At 39.4% G+C, this 12,301-nt stretch overlaps 1 protein-coding gene across 2 annotated transcripts; it reads right to left on the reverse strand.

The window, feature by feature from the left end:
- Window positions 1-90: 90 nt before the first annotated feature.
- Window positions 91-11,913, reverse strand: spata6l (spermatogenesis associated 6-like). 2 transcript variants are annotated; one of them, XM_034676665.1, is made up of 13 exons: window positions 11,625-11,913; window positions 10,027-10,164; window positions 8,991-9,039; window positions 8,813-8,854; window positions 8,618-8,742; window positions 8,442-8,534; window positions 7,502-7,684; window positions 4,326-4,425; window positions 4,031-4,077; window positions 1,594-1,715; window positions 1,350-1,431; window positions 636-724; window positions 91-244 (listed from the first exon to the last, which is right to left on the reverse strand). In XM_034676665.1, the coding sequence occupies exons 2-12, from the start codon at window positions 10,111-10,113 to the stop codon at window positions 659-661; spliced, it is 996 nt and encodes a 331-aa protein (XP_034532556.1). In that variant the 5' UTR covers window positions 10,114-10,164; window positions 11,625-11,913; the 3' UTR covers window positions 91-244; window positions 636-658. The 2 variants fall into 2 exon arrangements, with proteins under 2 accessions (XP_034532556.1, XP_034532555.1); XM_034676664.1 differs by lacking the exon at window positions 11,625-11,913 and adding an exon at window positions 10,677-10,845.
- Window positions 11,914-12,301: the final 388 nt, after the last annotated feature.

Raw genomic sequence — 12,301 nt, forward strand, 5'->3', positions numbered from 1 at the left:
CCACAATGTCGGCTTGATAGATTAAAGCGACGAGGACTTCTGACGTCAAACTCAAGCCTCATTGTGTTCAAACTTAGATACAACGCAGAGTTACTATTCTAAAAGCTTTATTTAACATTACACACGTTATTCTGTCATCAACACAAGGACCTTCATCAGACCAGTGAAGTGAAATACCTCCATCCTGCACACACACGTCAGGAGAGACTCTGAAGGCTGAGTCGTAAGGTGAGGGCCTTCGTCCCTGAAGAAGAGGAAAGAAACAGACATCACACAGATATAACAACAACAAAAACAGCGGTATGAACCTGAAACAGAAACCGATGTTCTTGTAATTAATGGGTCTTTAGTTTGCTGAAATAACAACATCATGATGCAGATTAGTCAAAAGTCAAAAGTCAAAAGTCAATCTTTGTCAGGTCTGTCCTCAAGAGGAGAAGAAAACTACTTTTACAATGTTTGTTTGTTGAATGGAGGTGGGATCCATCATTTCTGATGCATTCAAGAAAGTCAGGAAATCTAAACGCTGATTTTCTTTAGTGACACAGCATCAAGCAGATTTGTGTCTCAGTGTAAATGTTTGATCTAGAACAGATTGTTAGCTGCTCTTCATGCAGATATCTGATATCAGATACCTTTCCAGAGTCTGGTTGGATTATCATGGTGGACCAGGAGAGATGGACCTCCTGGCTAAAATCTCGTCAACCTCTGAGTGTGTCGCTCCCTGAAACACAAAACAAAGTAAAAACCGAGGAGAAGAGAAACATTAAGTGATAAAAGGTCAAAAGACAAGGAAGCTTCTTAATGATTAATGATAAATCTGATTACAGTATATATCTTTAAAAATCTCTCTTATGGGCTTATGATTTAGCCTAATGGTTAAGTCGCACGTCCATATAGCGGGCAGCCCGGGTTTGACTCCAGCCTACCACCCCCTTTCCCGCATGTCATTCCCACTCTTTCCCAGTTTCCTGCTCTATATACTGTCCTCTCCTCTCTAAAATGAATGTGAAAAAGCTCCAAAAATATAACAAAAGAAAAAAAAGAAAAAGAGTTTAATTAAAAAATAAATAAATAATCTCTCTTATAAAAACCTGTTTCGAATAAAGGCCTGGTGTTTGCTGCATGTAAGCTACATTTGCTGAATATTAAGGCTAAAAAACTAGGAATGAAATACTATTTATCGGCTAATGCTTTTTAGGATTAACACCAATGATTATAAGACAGTCTAATTCCTAATTAACTGCAGAGAGTTTCATTAGGAGGCCTTTAAAAATGTCAACAAGTCTCTCACAAGACTGGAACACAAACTGCTGCTGTAATATCAGACACAGAGATCTTTTACTTACGTAAACAAGTCGGCGTACTGCTTTTGGTGTCGTAAGGAGTCCTCGAACCCGCTCTTGGACCTCCTCCCATTCTCTGTGAGAGCTGAAACAAAGTCAGGGACTGTCACTTTAAGAGATTTTTTTTTATCAGTCATCATTACTCTCCAGAAAAACTAAAGGTCAGATGAGACATTTGAACTCTATGGTGACATCTAACTTCTGTTCAACTATCACAGACTACAACAGCATGAAAGTTAGTGAGTACCTGCTGAGCCTGGACTGCTCCCTGTAAGACCGCCACAGTGCGGAGGGGTCAGGACCTCTGAGGGGGTCAGGTGGGTCATGTGTTTCTGAAGAGCTGGATTCATAGTCTGATATCCCTCTGACCTGCACAGGAGAAAAAGAAGACGAGGATCAGAGTACCATCCTTCAGACACCATCATTTTAGCACATTAATGGTCAATTTAGTCACATGGTTGATGATGATGGTGGTTATAAATGACGTCTGAGCTGAGCTGAATTAGGATGCTGTTGGCCTAGCTTAGCATAGATACACAAAGCAGGGGGGGAACGGATGTCTTGTTCTGTTTTAAGCTCTAAAATATATCTATCAACATATCTAGAGGAATAGAAATGTTGGAATTTTTTTTTTTTTACACAAAAGGGATGAAAAAATATTGTTGCTAAGAGCAGCTTAAAGGTCCAGTAAGGAACTTCCAGTTTGTGTTGATTTTGGCGCCTCCTGTGAACAAAGTAACACATTTCATGTCTTTTAACCAAAAATCTATTCATTTTTTTTTAGAAAGTCAAATGTATCTCTCATTAGGGGTCATGGAGGAGTGACGACAATTACTGCACCTGACTCCTACCCCGTATCAGCAGCTTTGTCTTGCCTCTGGTGGTTTTGTTTTAAGAAGAAGAAGAATATGATGATTGAACTCTGGTGTTGAACATGCTGCACACACATAGGCTGATATACACACAAACAGGATCATACCAACATGCATTAATGTAGAGATGTCACAGTGAAGGGGGTTTGGTGCCTTACTCAAGGGAACCTCAGTACCAGGAGGTGAAGTGGCACCTCTCCAACCACCAGCCTGATTCCCAACCTTTTCTGTACTTTTCTGGACTTGAGCTGGCGTAAAGGAGCTAGAAGTCACTTAGGACCAAAAAAGGGACACTTTTTTTATTCAAGTGTGATTCCTTCTTACTTTGGTCACAGCCATTCTAGCTATTTCCTAATGCTAAGCTAGGCTAGTTATGTCCTGATTTGATCCCTGATTTTAAAATTAGAGGCAGACGTTGTTCTTCCAATAATAATTAAAAAAGTATATTTTTTCGTATTTTTAGGGGTGTTTTATTTTGTTAATCTGGTTCTTTTTTCAGGAGGTTGTCTAGATACAGTATCTCACAAAAGTGAGTACACCCCTCACATTTCTTCTAAAGATGATGCACAAGAAAGCCCGCAAATGGTTTACTAAAGACAAGCAGACTAAGGACAGGGATTACTGGAACCATGTCTTGTGGTCTGATGAGACCAAGATACATTTATTTGGTTCAGATGGTGTCAAGCGTGTGTGGGGGCAACCAGGTGAGGAGTACAAAGACAGTGTGTCTTGCCTACAGTCAAGCATGGTGGTGGGAGTGTCCTGGTCTTGGGCTGCATGAGTGCTGCCCGCACTAGGGAGCTACAGTTCATTGAGGGAACCATGAATGCCAACATGTACTGTGACATACTGAAGCAGAGCATGATCCCCTCCCTTCGGAAAGTGGGCCGCAGGGCAGTATTCCAACATGATAACGACACCAAACACACCTCCAAGACGGCCCCTGCCTTGCCAAAGAAGCTGAGGGTAAAGGTGATGGAGTGGCCAAGCATGTCTCCAGACCTAAACCCTAGTGAGCATCTGTGGGGCATCCTTAAACGGAAGGTGGAGGAGCGCAAGAGCTCTAACATCCACCAGCTCCATGATGTTGTCATGGAGGAGTGGAAGAGGATCCAGTGGCAACCTGTGAAGCTCTGGTGAACTCCATGCCCAAGAGGGTTAAGGCAGTGCTGGAAAATAATGGTGGCCACAGAGAATATTAACACTTTGGGTCCAATTTGGACATTTTCACTTAGGGGTGTACTCACTTTTGTTGCCGGTGGTTTAGACATTAATGGCTGTGTGTTGAGTTACTTTGAGGGGAAAGTAAATTTACACTGTTATATAAGCTGTACACTGACTACATTACATTGTATCAAAGTGTCATTTCTTCAGTGTTGTCCCATGAAAAGATATAATTAAATATGTGCAGAAGCGTGAGAGGTGTACTCACTTTTGTGAGATACTGTATATATTTTAATAAGTTTGAAATTCTCTGTCATGCTTTTTATCACTGAGAGTTCAGCATTTTGTCTTTTTCTTGTTTTAAGTTATATTTTTGGGGCTTTTACACCTTTATTTTATAGATAAGAGGACAGTGGATAGTAAAGGAAACTGGGAGAGACTCGGGGAATGACATGCGGGATAGAGGCCACAGTGGATTCAAACCCCGTCAGCCCACTACATGGGCACGCAACTTAACCATTAGGCTAAGTCTGCACCCAGCATTTTATCTTTTTATGTGTGCAGATAAATCAGGGAAAAAATAAATACAGCAAATGTTGACTAACTTGGCGTCCAAGAGGTCAACAAGCAGAAATGAACTCTACCTACCAAACCATTGCACAAGGGTTTTCTTCTCCCGGTTGGAGAATATCTCACTGTAACATCATAAAGAAATAAGAGACATGATGTTAAATAATAGATTTATATTCTTCTGGTGACAGAAACCTGACTTTATGTGGGTTAAAGGACAGTAGGTAACTTTAAATAGGTTATCATCATCAAACTAACCAGGTCAGCAGCAGTATAACGTTATCAGTGAATGCTGAGGCAACTTGTTGGGCAGTCACCTGAGATCGTAAAACATGTTTAGGAGCAGCACAGCAGCTTTAAGAGAGGATTCTACCTGTGGATGAAGATCGGGTCAAAGGTGAGGAGGAGCTGGTAAACAGAGCAGAGCGGCGGGGTGAGGCAGACCCTGTGGCTCCAGGCCATGAAGCGATCAGCTGCACACGGGACAGAGATGACATCATAGTGATAAGAAACAGTCAACAAGTCACACAGTTAATATGAAACACTTCCTGAAAGTGGAGTGTGATGCAGGATGATTAAGCTAATGAAAGAATAAAGCCGTTATCTTGATAATACAAAGAGTAATTTGTTGTTTCACGTACGATGTTCTTATGAGAGCATGCACAGAGCCACAGCTGTGTGTATGAATTTAAACTCATTCACTACATCACATCAGATCATGTTTTAATCACAGGACAGTGAGTCTGAAAGTTTTAATCCAGCGTGATGATATAAATCCATCTTTTCTTCTGAAGTATCGCTCTGTAAATTAACTGGCTGTCACCACAACCCGTCTTATTATTTGACTTAGTAAAACTTAAATAAAGCCTGCAGGAACGACTGTTTTCACTGTTTCATGTTCTACAAAAGAAAGTCTGTTTTTAAAATCTTTGTAAACTCCGTAAAGTCCGAATGAGGCTGCATGTGTGAATCCAAACAGCCACATTTCTCACACTTAATTCTTCCTGACAGCAGCCTTGTAAAGGTAGTGATGAGGTTTGTATCAGTCTCTGAAGTCTCCAACATGTAGCGTTGATACAAAGGCAAAACTATCAGCTGAAGCTCCTGTCACATTAATATACTCCTAAAAAATGACAGAAAGTTTCCAGATTTGTTAATGCACTCTGTTACGACAATGTTGACCTGAATTAGGATGTGGTTAGCTTAGCTTAGCATAGATACACAATGCAGGGGGAAACATCTTGCCTTGTTCTGTTTTAAGCTCCAAATATATCTACCAACATATCCAGAGAAATACAATTGTTGCATCTTTTGGTTTTTACACAAATAGGGATGAAGAAAGTATCCTTATTAAGAGAAATTTAAAGCTCCAGTGAGGAACTTCCAGTTGGTGTTGATTTTGGTACCTCTTGTGGTCAAACTGGTACATTTCATGTCTTTGTTGTCGTGTTTTTAACCAAAAATCTGATCTTATTTTCTGAGAGTCAAATGTATCTCTCATTAGCTTGATGCTTGCTCATAATAGCGGAGTGAATAGAATCGAATAAGTCTTCATTGTCCACCAAGATGGAAATATATAATACATATAAATATAGAATATACCAAAAGTTTCAAGACAGCCATCGCCTGAAACCTACGAAAGATGTTCATTCACACACATCCCTCACTGTGAGGTTTCCTCTGTCACACCGGAGGACGGCTCGATATAAAAGACTCTGGTAGTAAGCAGAGACCGACGTTACAATGACAGTTCTTACTTACTTATTTCAGTTTTCATATTAGTATCGGACTTCAAATGAAGACCGATTACATTTTCAGGAGTGGGTGAGTGAAAAGTGAGTCAAACTATATTATCTCATACTTCGTTTAGCTCTGTATGACTCTATCTCCCTTTCATGGCGCATCCAGCTGCAACAGACAGCTGTTCAACATCAGTCTGCTTCTGCTCAAGGAGATTTTACTTGCCACCGTGAACAAGACCATCCTAATAGTGGATTCATATTGAGTCTATCTAACAGCCAAATTCCACCAGATCTGTGTCCAGTCCGTCTCCGCTCCATCACAGCACCGGATCTGACAGGTTTCTATTCTGGTCAATGTGTTAACTTCCACTGGATCTGCTCCATTGCGTTACGGCTTTATGTCTGATCCGGCAGGTGTGAGTCCTCCGGATCAGGACTTCTATTTGTGCCGGAGGACAACGCATCAATCTCAACAGAGCAGATGGAGCGGGACAGGAAGTCAGGCACCAAAACCAAATGAAAACATCCGCTTAATTTTCAGAATAAAACACTCTGTGATATCACCAGATGGTATTTCACTTAACTACAACAACAAACCATCATGATGAGCGGAGCCAGGCCTGGAGTCAACAGGTCAGAGGTTTCCAGAGGACCATGAAGACAACATGGATGAGGAGAGGAGGAGGAGAATCCTTGATTCAGTAAATACAGCGGGAAAACCTCTGTGACATGACTCCAGCTGTCCGGCGGTCCTGCTCCGTGCTGCGTTCTGAAAACTCAACCGGTGGGTGTTGACGGATGAGAGAGCACGGAGCCGGACCGCAACTGATCAGAGGCGGACCAGACATGGATCTGGTGGAAGTCCGGTGTAAGACTGCGTTCACACTGCAAGCTTGAATGCTGTTTGGATTCATAGACATAGTAAGAACAACAACCATAAAGCACGGAGTATGTAGTGCTCATCATGTCAGTGACTGTTGTGAGTGAAGCGCTCTGACCTGGCTATTCTGATCGAGGTCATATTGCAACAAATTCAACCTGTGCATTATTTTGTACGTCTTACAAAGGTGAAAAGATTTGATCTTATGTGACTTTTGCTTTTCAAACTGTCATAAAAAATCTGACTTGAGTCCCTTCTGCCCGCAGCGAGCATGTAGCAAAGAGTAAAATCAAGACCTGAGATAACCTTTTTGTTATTTGGCGCTCCGAGGACAAACGTCAACTTTTTAGAGTTTCCAACAGCTTTAACGACTTCTCTGTTACTTAAGAAATACGATTTTAAAAGACACTAAAACAGATGATGGTTCAAGGTGGGCTGCAAGAGGGCTAATAAATGTCCCTGTAAGCCTTCTCACTTCTAACAGGTAACATAAAGTAGGTTCAGATGACATTTGTTGTTGCAAAACTGACATGAAAGAATGAATGATTGCCTAACTTTTATACTTTTATGGATGCTAAACCTGGTAAATACGACAAAATGAATTGTCTAGTCCTTCACTGCTTGATTGCAACACCGGTGTTAATCATAGTAAGTATCATGCACTGCCAAGCTCTTGAAATATCTCTCCTTCATCATTTTATCCTGAAAGACATTTGTGTCACTGTGTCATAAAATGTGGACTGAATTTCAACCACATTAATCAGATTAGTTCATCCTAGAGTCCATAATAATCGCAAAGTTTGAAGATGTCCTGAGATTTAACATCTACAAGACTCTTATCTTATCATAAACCCTGGATGGTCCTGACTCAGCTCTGCCCTCTAGTGGCTACAGGCCTGAAAACAAAGCTGTGCAGTTTGTGCTTACAGGCTGAGAGGTGCTGCTCATGTCCTGGTCCCTGTTTCCAGCCCTCAGAGGAGACAGAGACTGAGATCTGTGGATGTGTGAGGGGGATCTGGGGCTGCCGTTCGTCCTCACACCTTTCCTCCTCTGAGGAGACGAGGTCCGGGGTCTGCTGGAGGGGTTCCTGTTCCTCTTCACCAACGGCCTCTGAGAACAAACGAGTGGATGTCTTGGTGGATGAGAGACATCCAATCTTTGCTTTCTGGGGCCAAAAATCAACTCATAATCAAATCTCTTTTCTGTATCAGACACACTGACAGCTTGTCTGTTCTTGCATGGACTCCAGCTGTTTCCCAGTCAAACTTAAACCTGTCCCGGAGTCATCTTCGCTTTGTTTTCATTTTAAATTTGGAAGTAAATTTAGAATTTTGTTAAACCTTTGGTTTCATCTTTTGTCCTTTTAGCTAAGGTGTGGTCTTCAGTCCTGTAAGCCTCTTTTAAAGTTTATTTTATTTAAGAAAACAGATATCGGTAATGATTTTTAGACCTTTTTAAATAATCAATTAGTTTGTGATTTTAATATTTCAGAGAAAAATTGGACTAGATGTGAAATGATGTCTCACAGAGCATGAAAAAGCACCTTTAAGCCGGCTAAATGCAGACGGATTCAGTCAGCCTCAGATTAAAGGAGCATTACCAGAATTAAAAAAACAGCTCATGGATCCAAAGATACATTTAGAGCAAAGTTACAACGCGAGCTGTGACAAAGCTCAGCTGCTTTGTTTACATGCATTTCACAAGGGCAGTGAAGATGCATAAAGTCAGTACCTGCAAAATCCTTTCCTGTGCATTTGTTCAAATCATTGTAAAATTAACTTTAAAAAAATATGATTATTAATGAAAATAAACGTGATCCATAAAAGTGTTAAGACTCCAGAGAATCAGCACATCATTTAATCGTTACCAGGAGCCTGTTGGGGTAAACGTTGATCTTGGCATCAGCAGAGCACTCAATGATGGTCGTTTTGCTGGAAAACTCCAACCTGGGAGCGATACCCTGAGAAAAAGAGGAACATCTACATGACATGAAACTCTGAGTGTCTATGAAAACAGGTCACAGGTATGCGTACAGCTACTTACTGGAAAGTGATGTGCTCGGGTCATCAGAACCTCTCGATCTTCTCCGGAGAACGAGGGAAGCAGTTTGGGCTCTGGGAATAAGAAACGTCGAGCGTCTTCTTCAAGGCAGGCCAAAGTCTCTCCTCCTGCTAACACAAAATAACTTACATTAAAACAAGTGGGGAAAAAACATGAATGTAGTATAAACAAACTCACCTGGAGGAGTCAGCTGCACCAGATCAACTCTGACCGGCTCATCTGAAGAAGAAAATCAAAGATAGCATTAAGTTCTGTTCTTCATCTGAGTTCTTTTTTTTTTTTTGCAAAACTGAAGGAGCATGCAGAGATACATTTCACAAGGATTTCACCTCATAAGATCACACGCTGGACTTACACTCAAGCATCACTGCGATGTCTCCAGGATCGACTGCATGCTTGAAAATCTTAACAGAAACACAAGAAATATTTAAAGCTCCTGTGAAAAGTTTTCATTGATGAAGAAACAAACTGAAAAATACTTTTGAAGCCTCCTTAAGTATTTACAAAGCGAACACAATCATCAACAAGGAGATTGAGTAGGTCAGCAAACCAGCTGCAGAAACATTCCTGTCTTTACATTTTCTACATTAATCTTTATAATGAATGATACATGTGACCGTCAAAGTGAGCAGGGTGAGGTTTTTGTCAGAAGACGCTTCTTGAACATGTAGAAGATCAGCAAAGACCGCGTTGTCCAAAGGGGACGCCAAAAATGATACAATGAATGTTCTCCACAGGGTTTTTATTTTATTGTACTTTAGCTCCTTTATTTTTAAAAGCAATATCACACTGACTTTCTCTCTAGTATTTGTAACCCGTGTTAGTAAGTACAGTTCAGTCATGTCAGATTATTTATTTGGAATTCAATGCAAACATGTCTACAGAGGAGGATAAGGAAAAAACAAATGTTCAGGCCAGCAAAAAAATACTTTTTTCAAGGTGTCATTTTTTTTTGATTGTGACAAAAAATTACGAATTCTGATTTTAATCTCAGAATTCTGAGAAAAAGTCTGAAAACAGTTTTTGTGCAGGGCGGATGAGCAAAAAAAAATATTGTAGCTGTAATTTAGATTTTAATTCTGAGATCAAAGTCAGAATTTTGAGATCAAAGTCGGAATCCTGAGATCATATTCAGAAATCTGAGATTAAAGTTGGAATTTCTCAAATAAAAATGTATTTTCAAAAAAAAAATTCTTGTCAGGCCTTTTACAAAATGTCTTTTTAGTGGCCCTAATCCTATTCAGTACATATCTGCACTTTACTTTTTAGAGAAAGACAATAACTCGATCTAACTTAAGACATCCTCTCAAACATTTAATCTTTTTTTTACAACCAAGTTAAAAATATCTTTCTGAATATTTCTTGGATCCTGAGTAGGCCTAAATACTTGCCTTTTCAAACATCATCTTCTCATGGATCAGCATGGGAAAGACAGCAGGGAGACATTTGGACTGACTGAACTGTCCCAAGAAGCTCATGCTGAGATACACATCATCCTTGGCTGGCAGGTGAACTCCAGGACAAGACACCTGAGAACAGTTCAAGAACATATAAGCCTGGTAACATGCTTTTAAGGCCTCTCCTTCTTGTAGATACAACATTTACAGTTTCTATATTCATATATTTATTATCAGCTTTTAGGTGAATGGTATGCCAAAAACTGTAAAATAACTCACGTTAATGGAATGCTTTCTGAAAAAGTCGCCCTATCACTGAATAGCTACCATGAGAGTTTACCAAACCATGTTTAATGTTTATCTGTTGCATGGACCCAGTTTATTAAAACAGTGTCTGATAGTTGAAATAGGTCACAACGTTTATTTCTTGGCTTTATGTACATGCCGAATTAAGCCGATTGACTTTACAAACAGTATTGTTGATATAACTTTCATAATAAATATTGATCTTTGCTGCTTCGACAAAAAATATTAAAATGTTAATAATGTAAACAGGGGTTTGGTTCGTCTGTGTCCCCCTTACTGAGCCCAGTGTACTTCTATCAGACAGGTCAACATTTATAAAGGACATGAACAAACCTTACCGCTCTGAACTTAAATTCTACCACAACTTTCAGCGCTTTTCGGGACATTTGATTATTCTATCACTAAAGACGAAAGACGGAATAAAGAGATAACAGTACAGCTTAAAGTTAGTAGTTTCCTCCGGTTCAGTGTCGCGCTACCTTGTCGCCATAGTTACTACAACTTCCGGGGTAGTTGACAGAGAAGCAGCCTGTGTTTAGTGCGTATTGTGGTTTGTGTCAGTGGTGTGGTTTTTTTTCTTTAATAGAACGAAACTTAATGATTAAATACTTCATTTAAACCTGTTATATTGAATTATAAAGATGATTTCAGTAAGCTGTTTGGTAATGAGTGTGAACATTTAACTTTAGAGAAATTTGAGGATCAATCAATTAATCAATCAAGCTTTATTTATACAGCACCTTTCATACAAATCAAATGCAACCCAAAGTGCTTAACAGCGATTGAAAAACAAGAAAGAAGCAGAAATAAAACAATGGCAGGACATATTAGGGGGAAATAATAATAATAATAATAATAATAATAATAATAATAATAATAATAATAATAACAACAACAATAATAATAATAATAATAATAATAATAATAATAATAATAATAATAATAAAATAAATAATAAAAAATAATAATGAAAATAGTAATAACGAAAATTGAAATTAAAATATAATACAATAAAATAGAGACTAATGCACACCAACAATAAAATATGTGTAATTAAAATAAGTTCAAGCATCAAAATTAAGAATACAAATAGTTTAAAAAAAGCCTACAGGGCTCTTTTGATGCAGACTCTCCAGTTAGAGGGCTGCACCATGTTCAGACGTAACAGACACCTGTCCTATGCTAATGTTCCACAGATGGCCAGTCGAGGAGATGGTGGAGTTGCTGTTTTTGTTAGAAACCAAATGCAGGTGCTGGAGAAACAGTACATTACTAAAGTGACTGACCTTGAGTTTGTGGCTTTGAAGGTTGAAGCTCCAGTAAGTGCTCTGATTGCAGCTGTGTACAGACCTCCGGACTACAGTGTGACATCTTTCCTACGGGATATGCTCAGCTGATCACCACTACAACAGAGAAGAACACACTGCTGGACCTCATCTTCATCTCCAGACCACAGCAATGTCTCCACTCAGGTGTTATGCAGACCTATTACAGTTACCACAATCCTGTTTACTGTGTGATTTCATCCAACAGGTCGTAAAGGAAGACAGCTGGACTTAATAGACAGATTTAATAACGTGTGGCTAAAATAATAAGTGCAGAATAAGTGTTTTAACAAAGATTATAATAAGTAAGAGCCAATGAAGTGAAAAGAATCAAGTTTATAAAATAATAACTAAAACTGTTTGATTTTAAAGACTGAATTATTGAAAAAGTGTTGTGACAATATGTAAACAGTGTAATTATGACAAAGAGTATTTTACAGAGAGCAATGTTGAGATTATGACTATGACTAAGAGAGTTTTCTATCCATAATGCATTAGTCCCAAATGATCCGGAGGAGAGGTACACTCTGTGCAGCCTGGCTTTAACACCTGAACTGGTTGTAGGGTGGGTGGGTGGACTATGGTGGACCATGTGACCCTTCTCAGCTGGTTACATTTCAGTGAGAAACTGACCTGTC

Source organism: Notolabrus celidotus, chromosome 23 (assembly GCF_009762535.1).
Source record: "Notolabrus celidotus isolate fNotCel1 chromosome 23, fNotCel1.pri, whole genome shotgun sequence".
Taxonomy (NCBI): domain Eukaryota; kingdom Metazoa; phylum Chordata; class Actinopteri; order Labriformes; family Labridae; genus Notolabrus; species Notolabrus celidotus.

Excerpts from the sequence above, each read along its gene's own strand:
- spata6l (XM_034676664.1), bottom strand. The coding sequence starts at position 10,724 with ATGTCCCGAAAAGCGCTGAAAGTTGTGGTAGAATTTAAGTTCAGAGCG. Across the intron at positions 4,426-7,501 it reads TGAGCAGCACCTCTCAGCCT|CTGATCGCTTCATGGCCTGG; the intron begins GTAAGCACAAAC and ends TCCCGTGTGCAG. Across the intron at positions 1,432-1,593 it reads GAGCAGTCCAGGCTCAGCAG|CTCTCACAGAGAATGGGAGG; the intron begins GTACTCACTAAC and ends ACTTTGTTTCAG.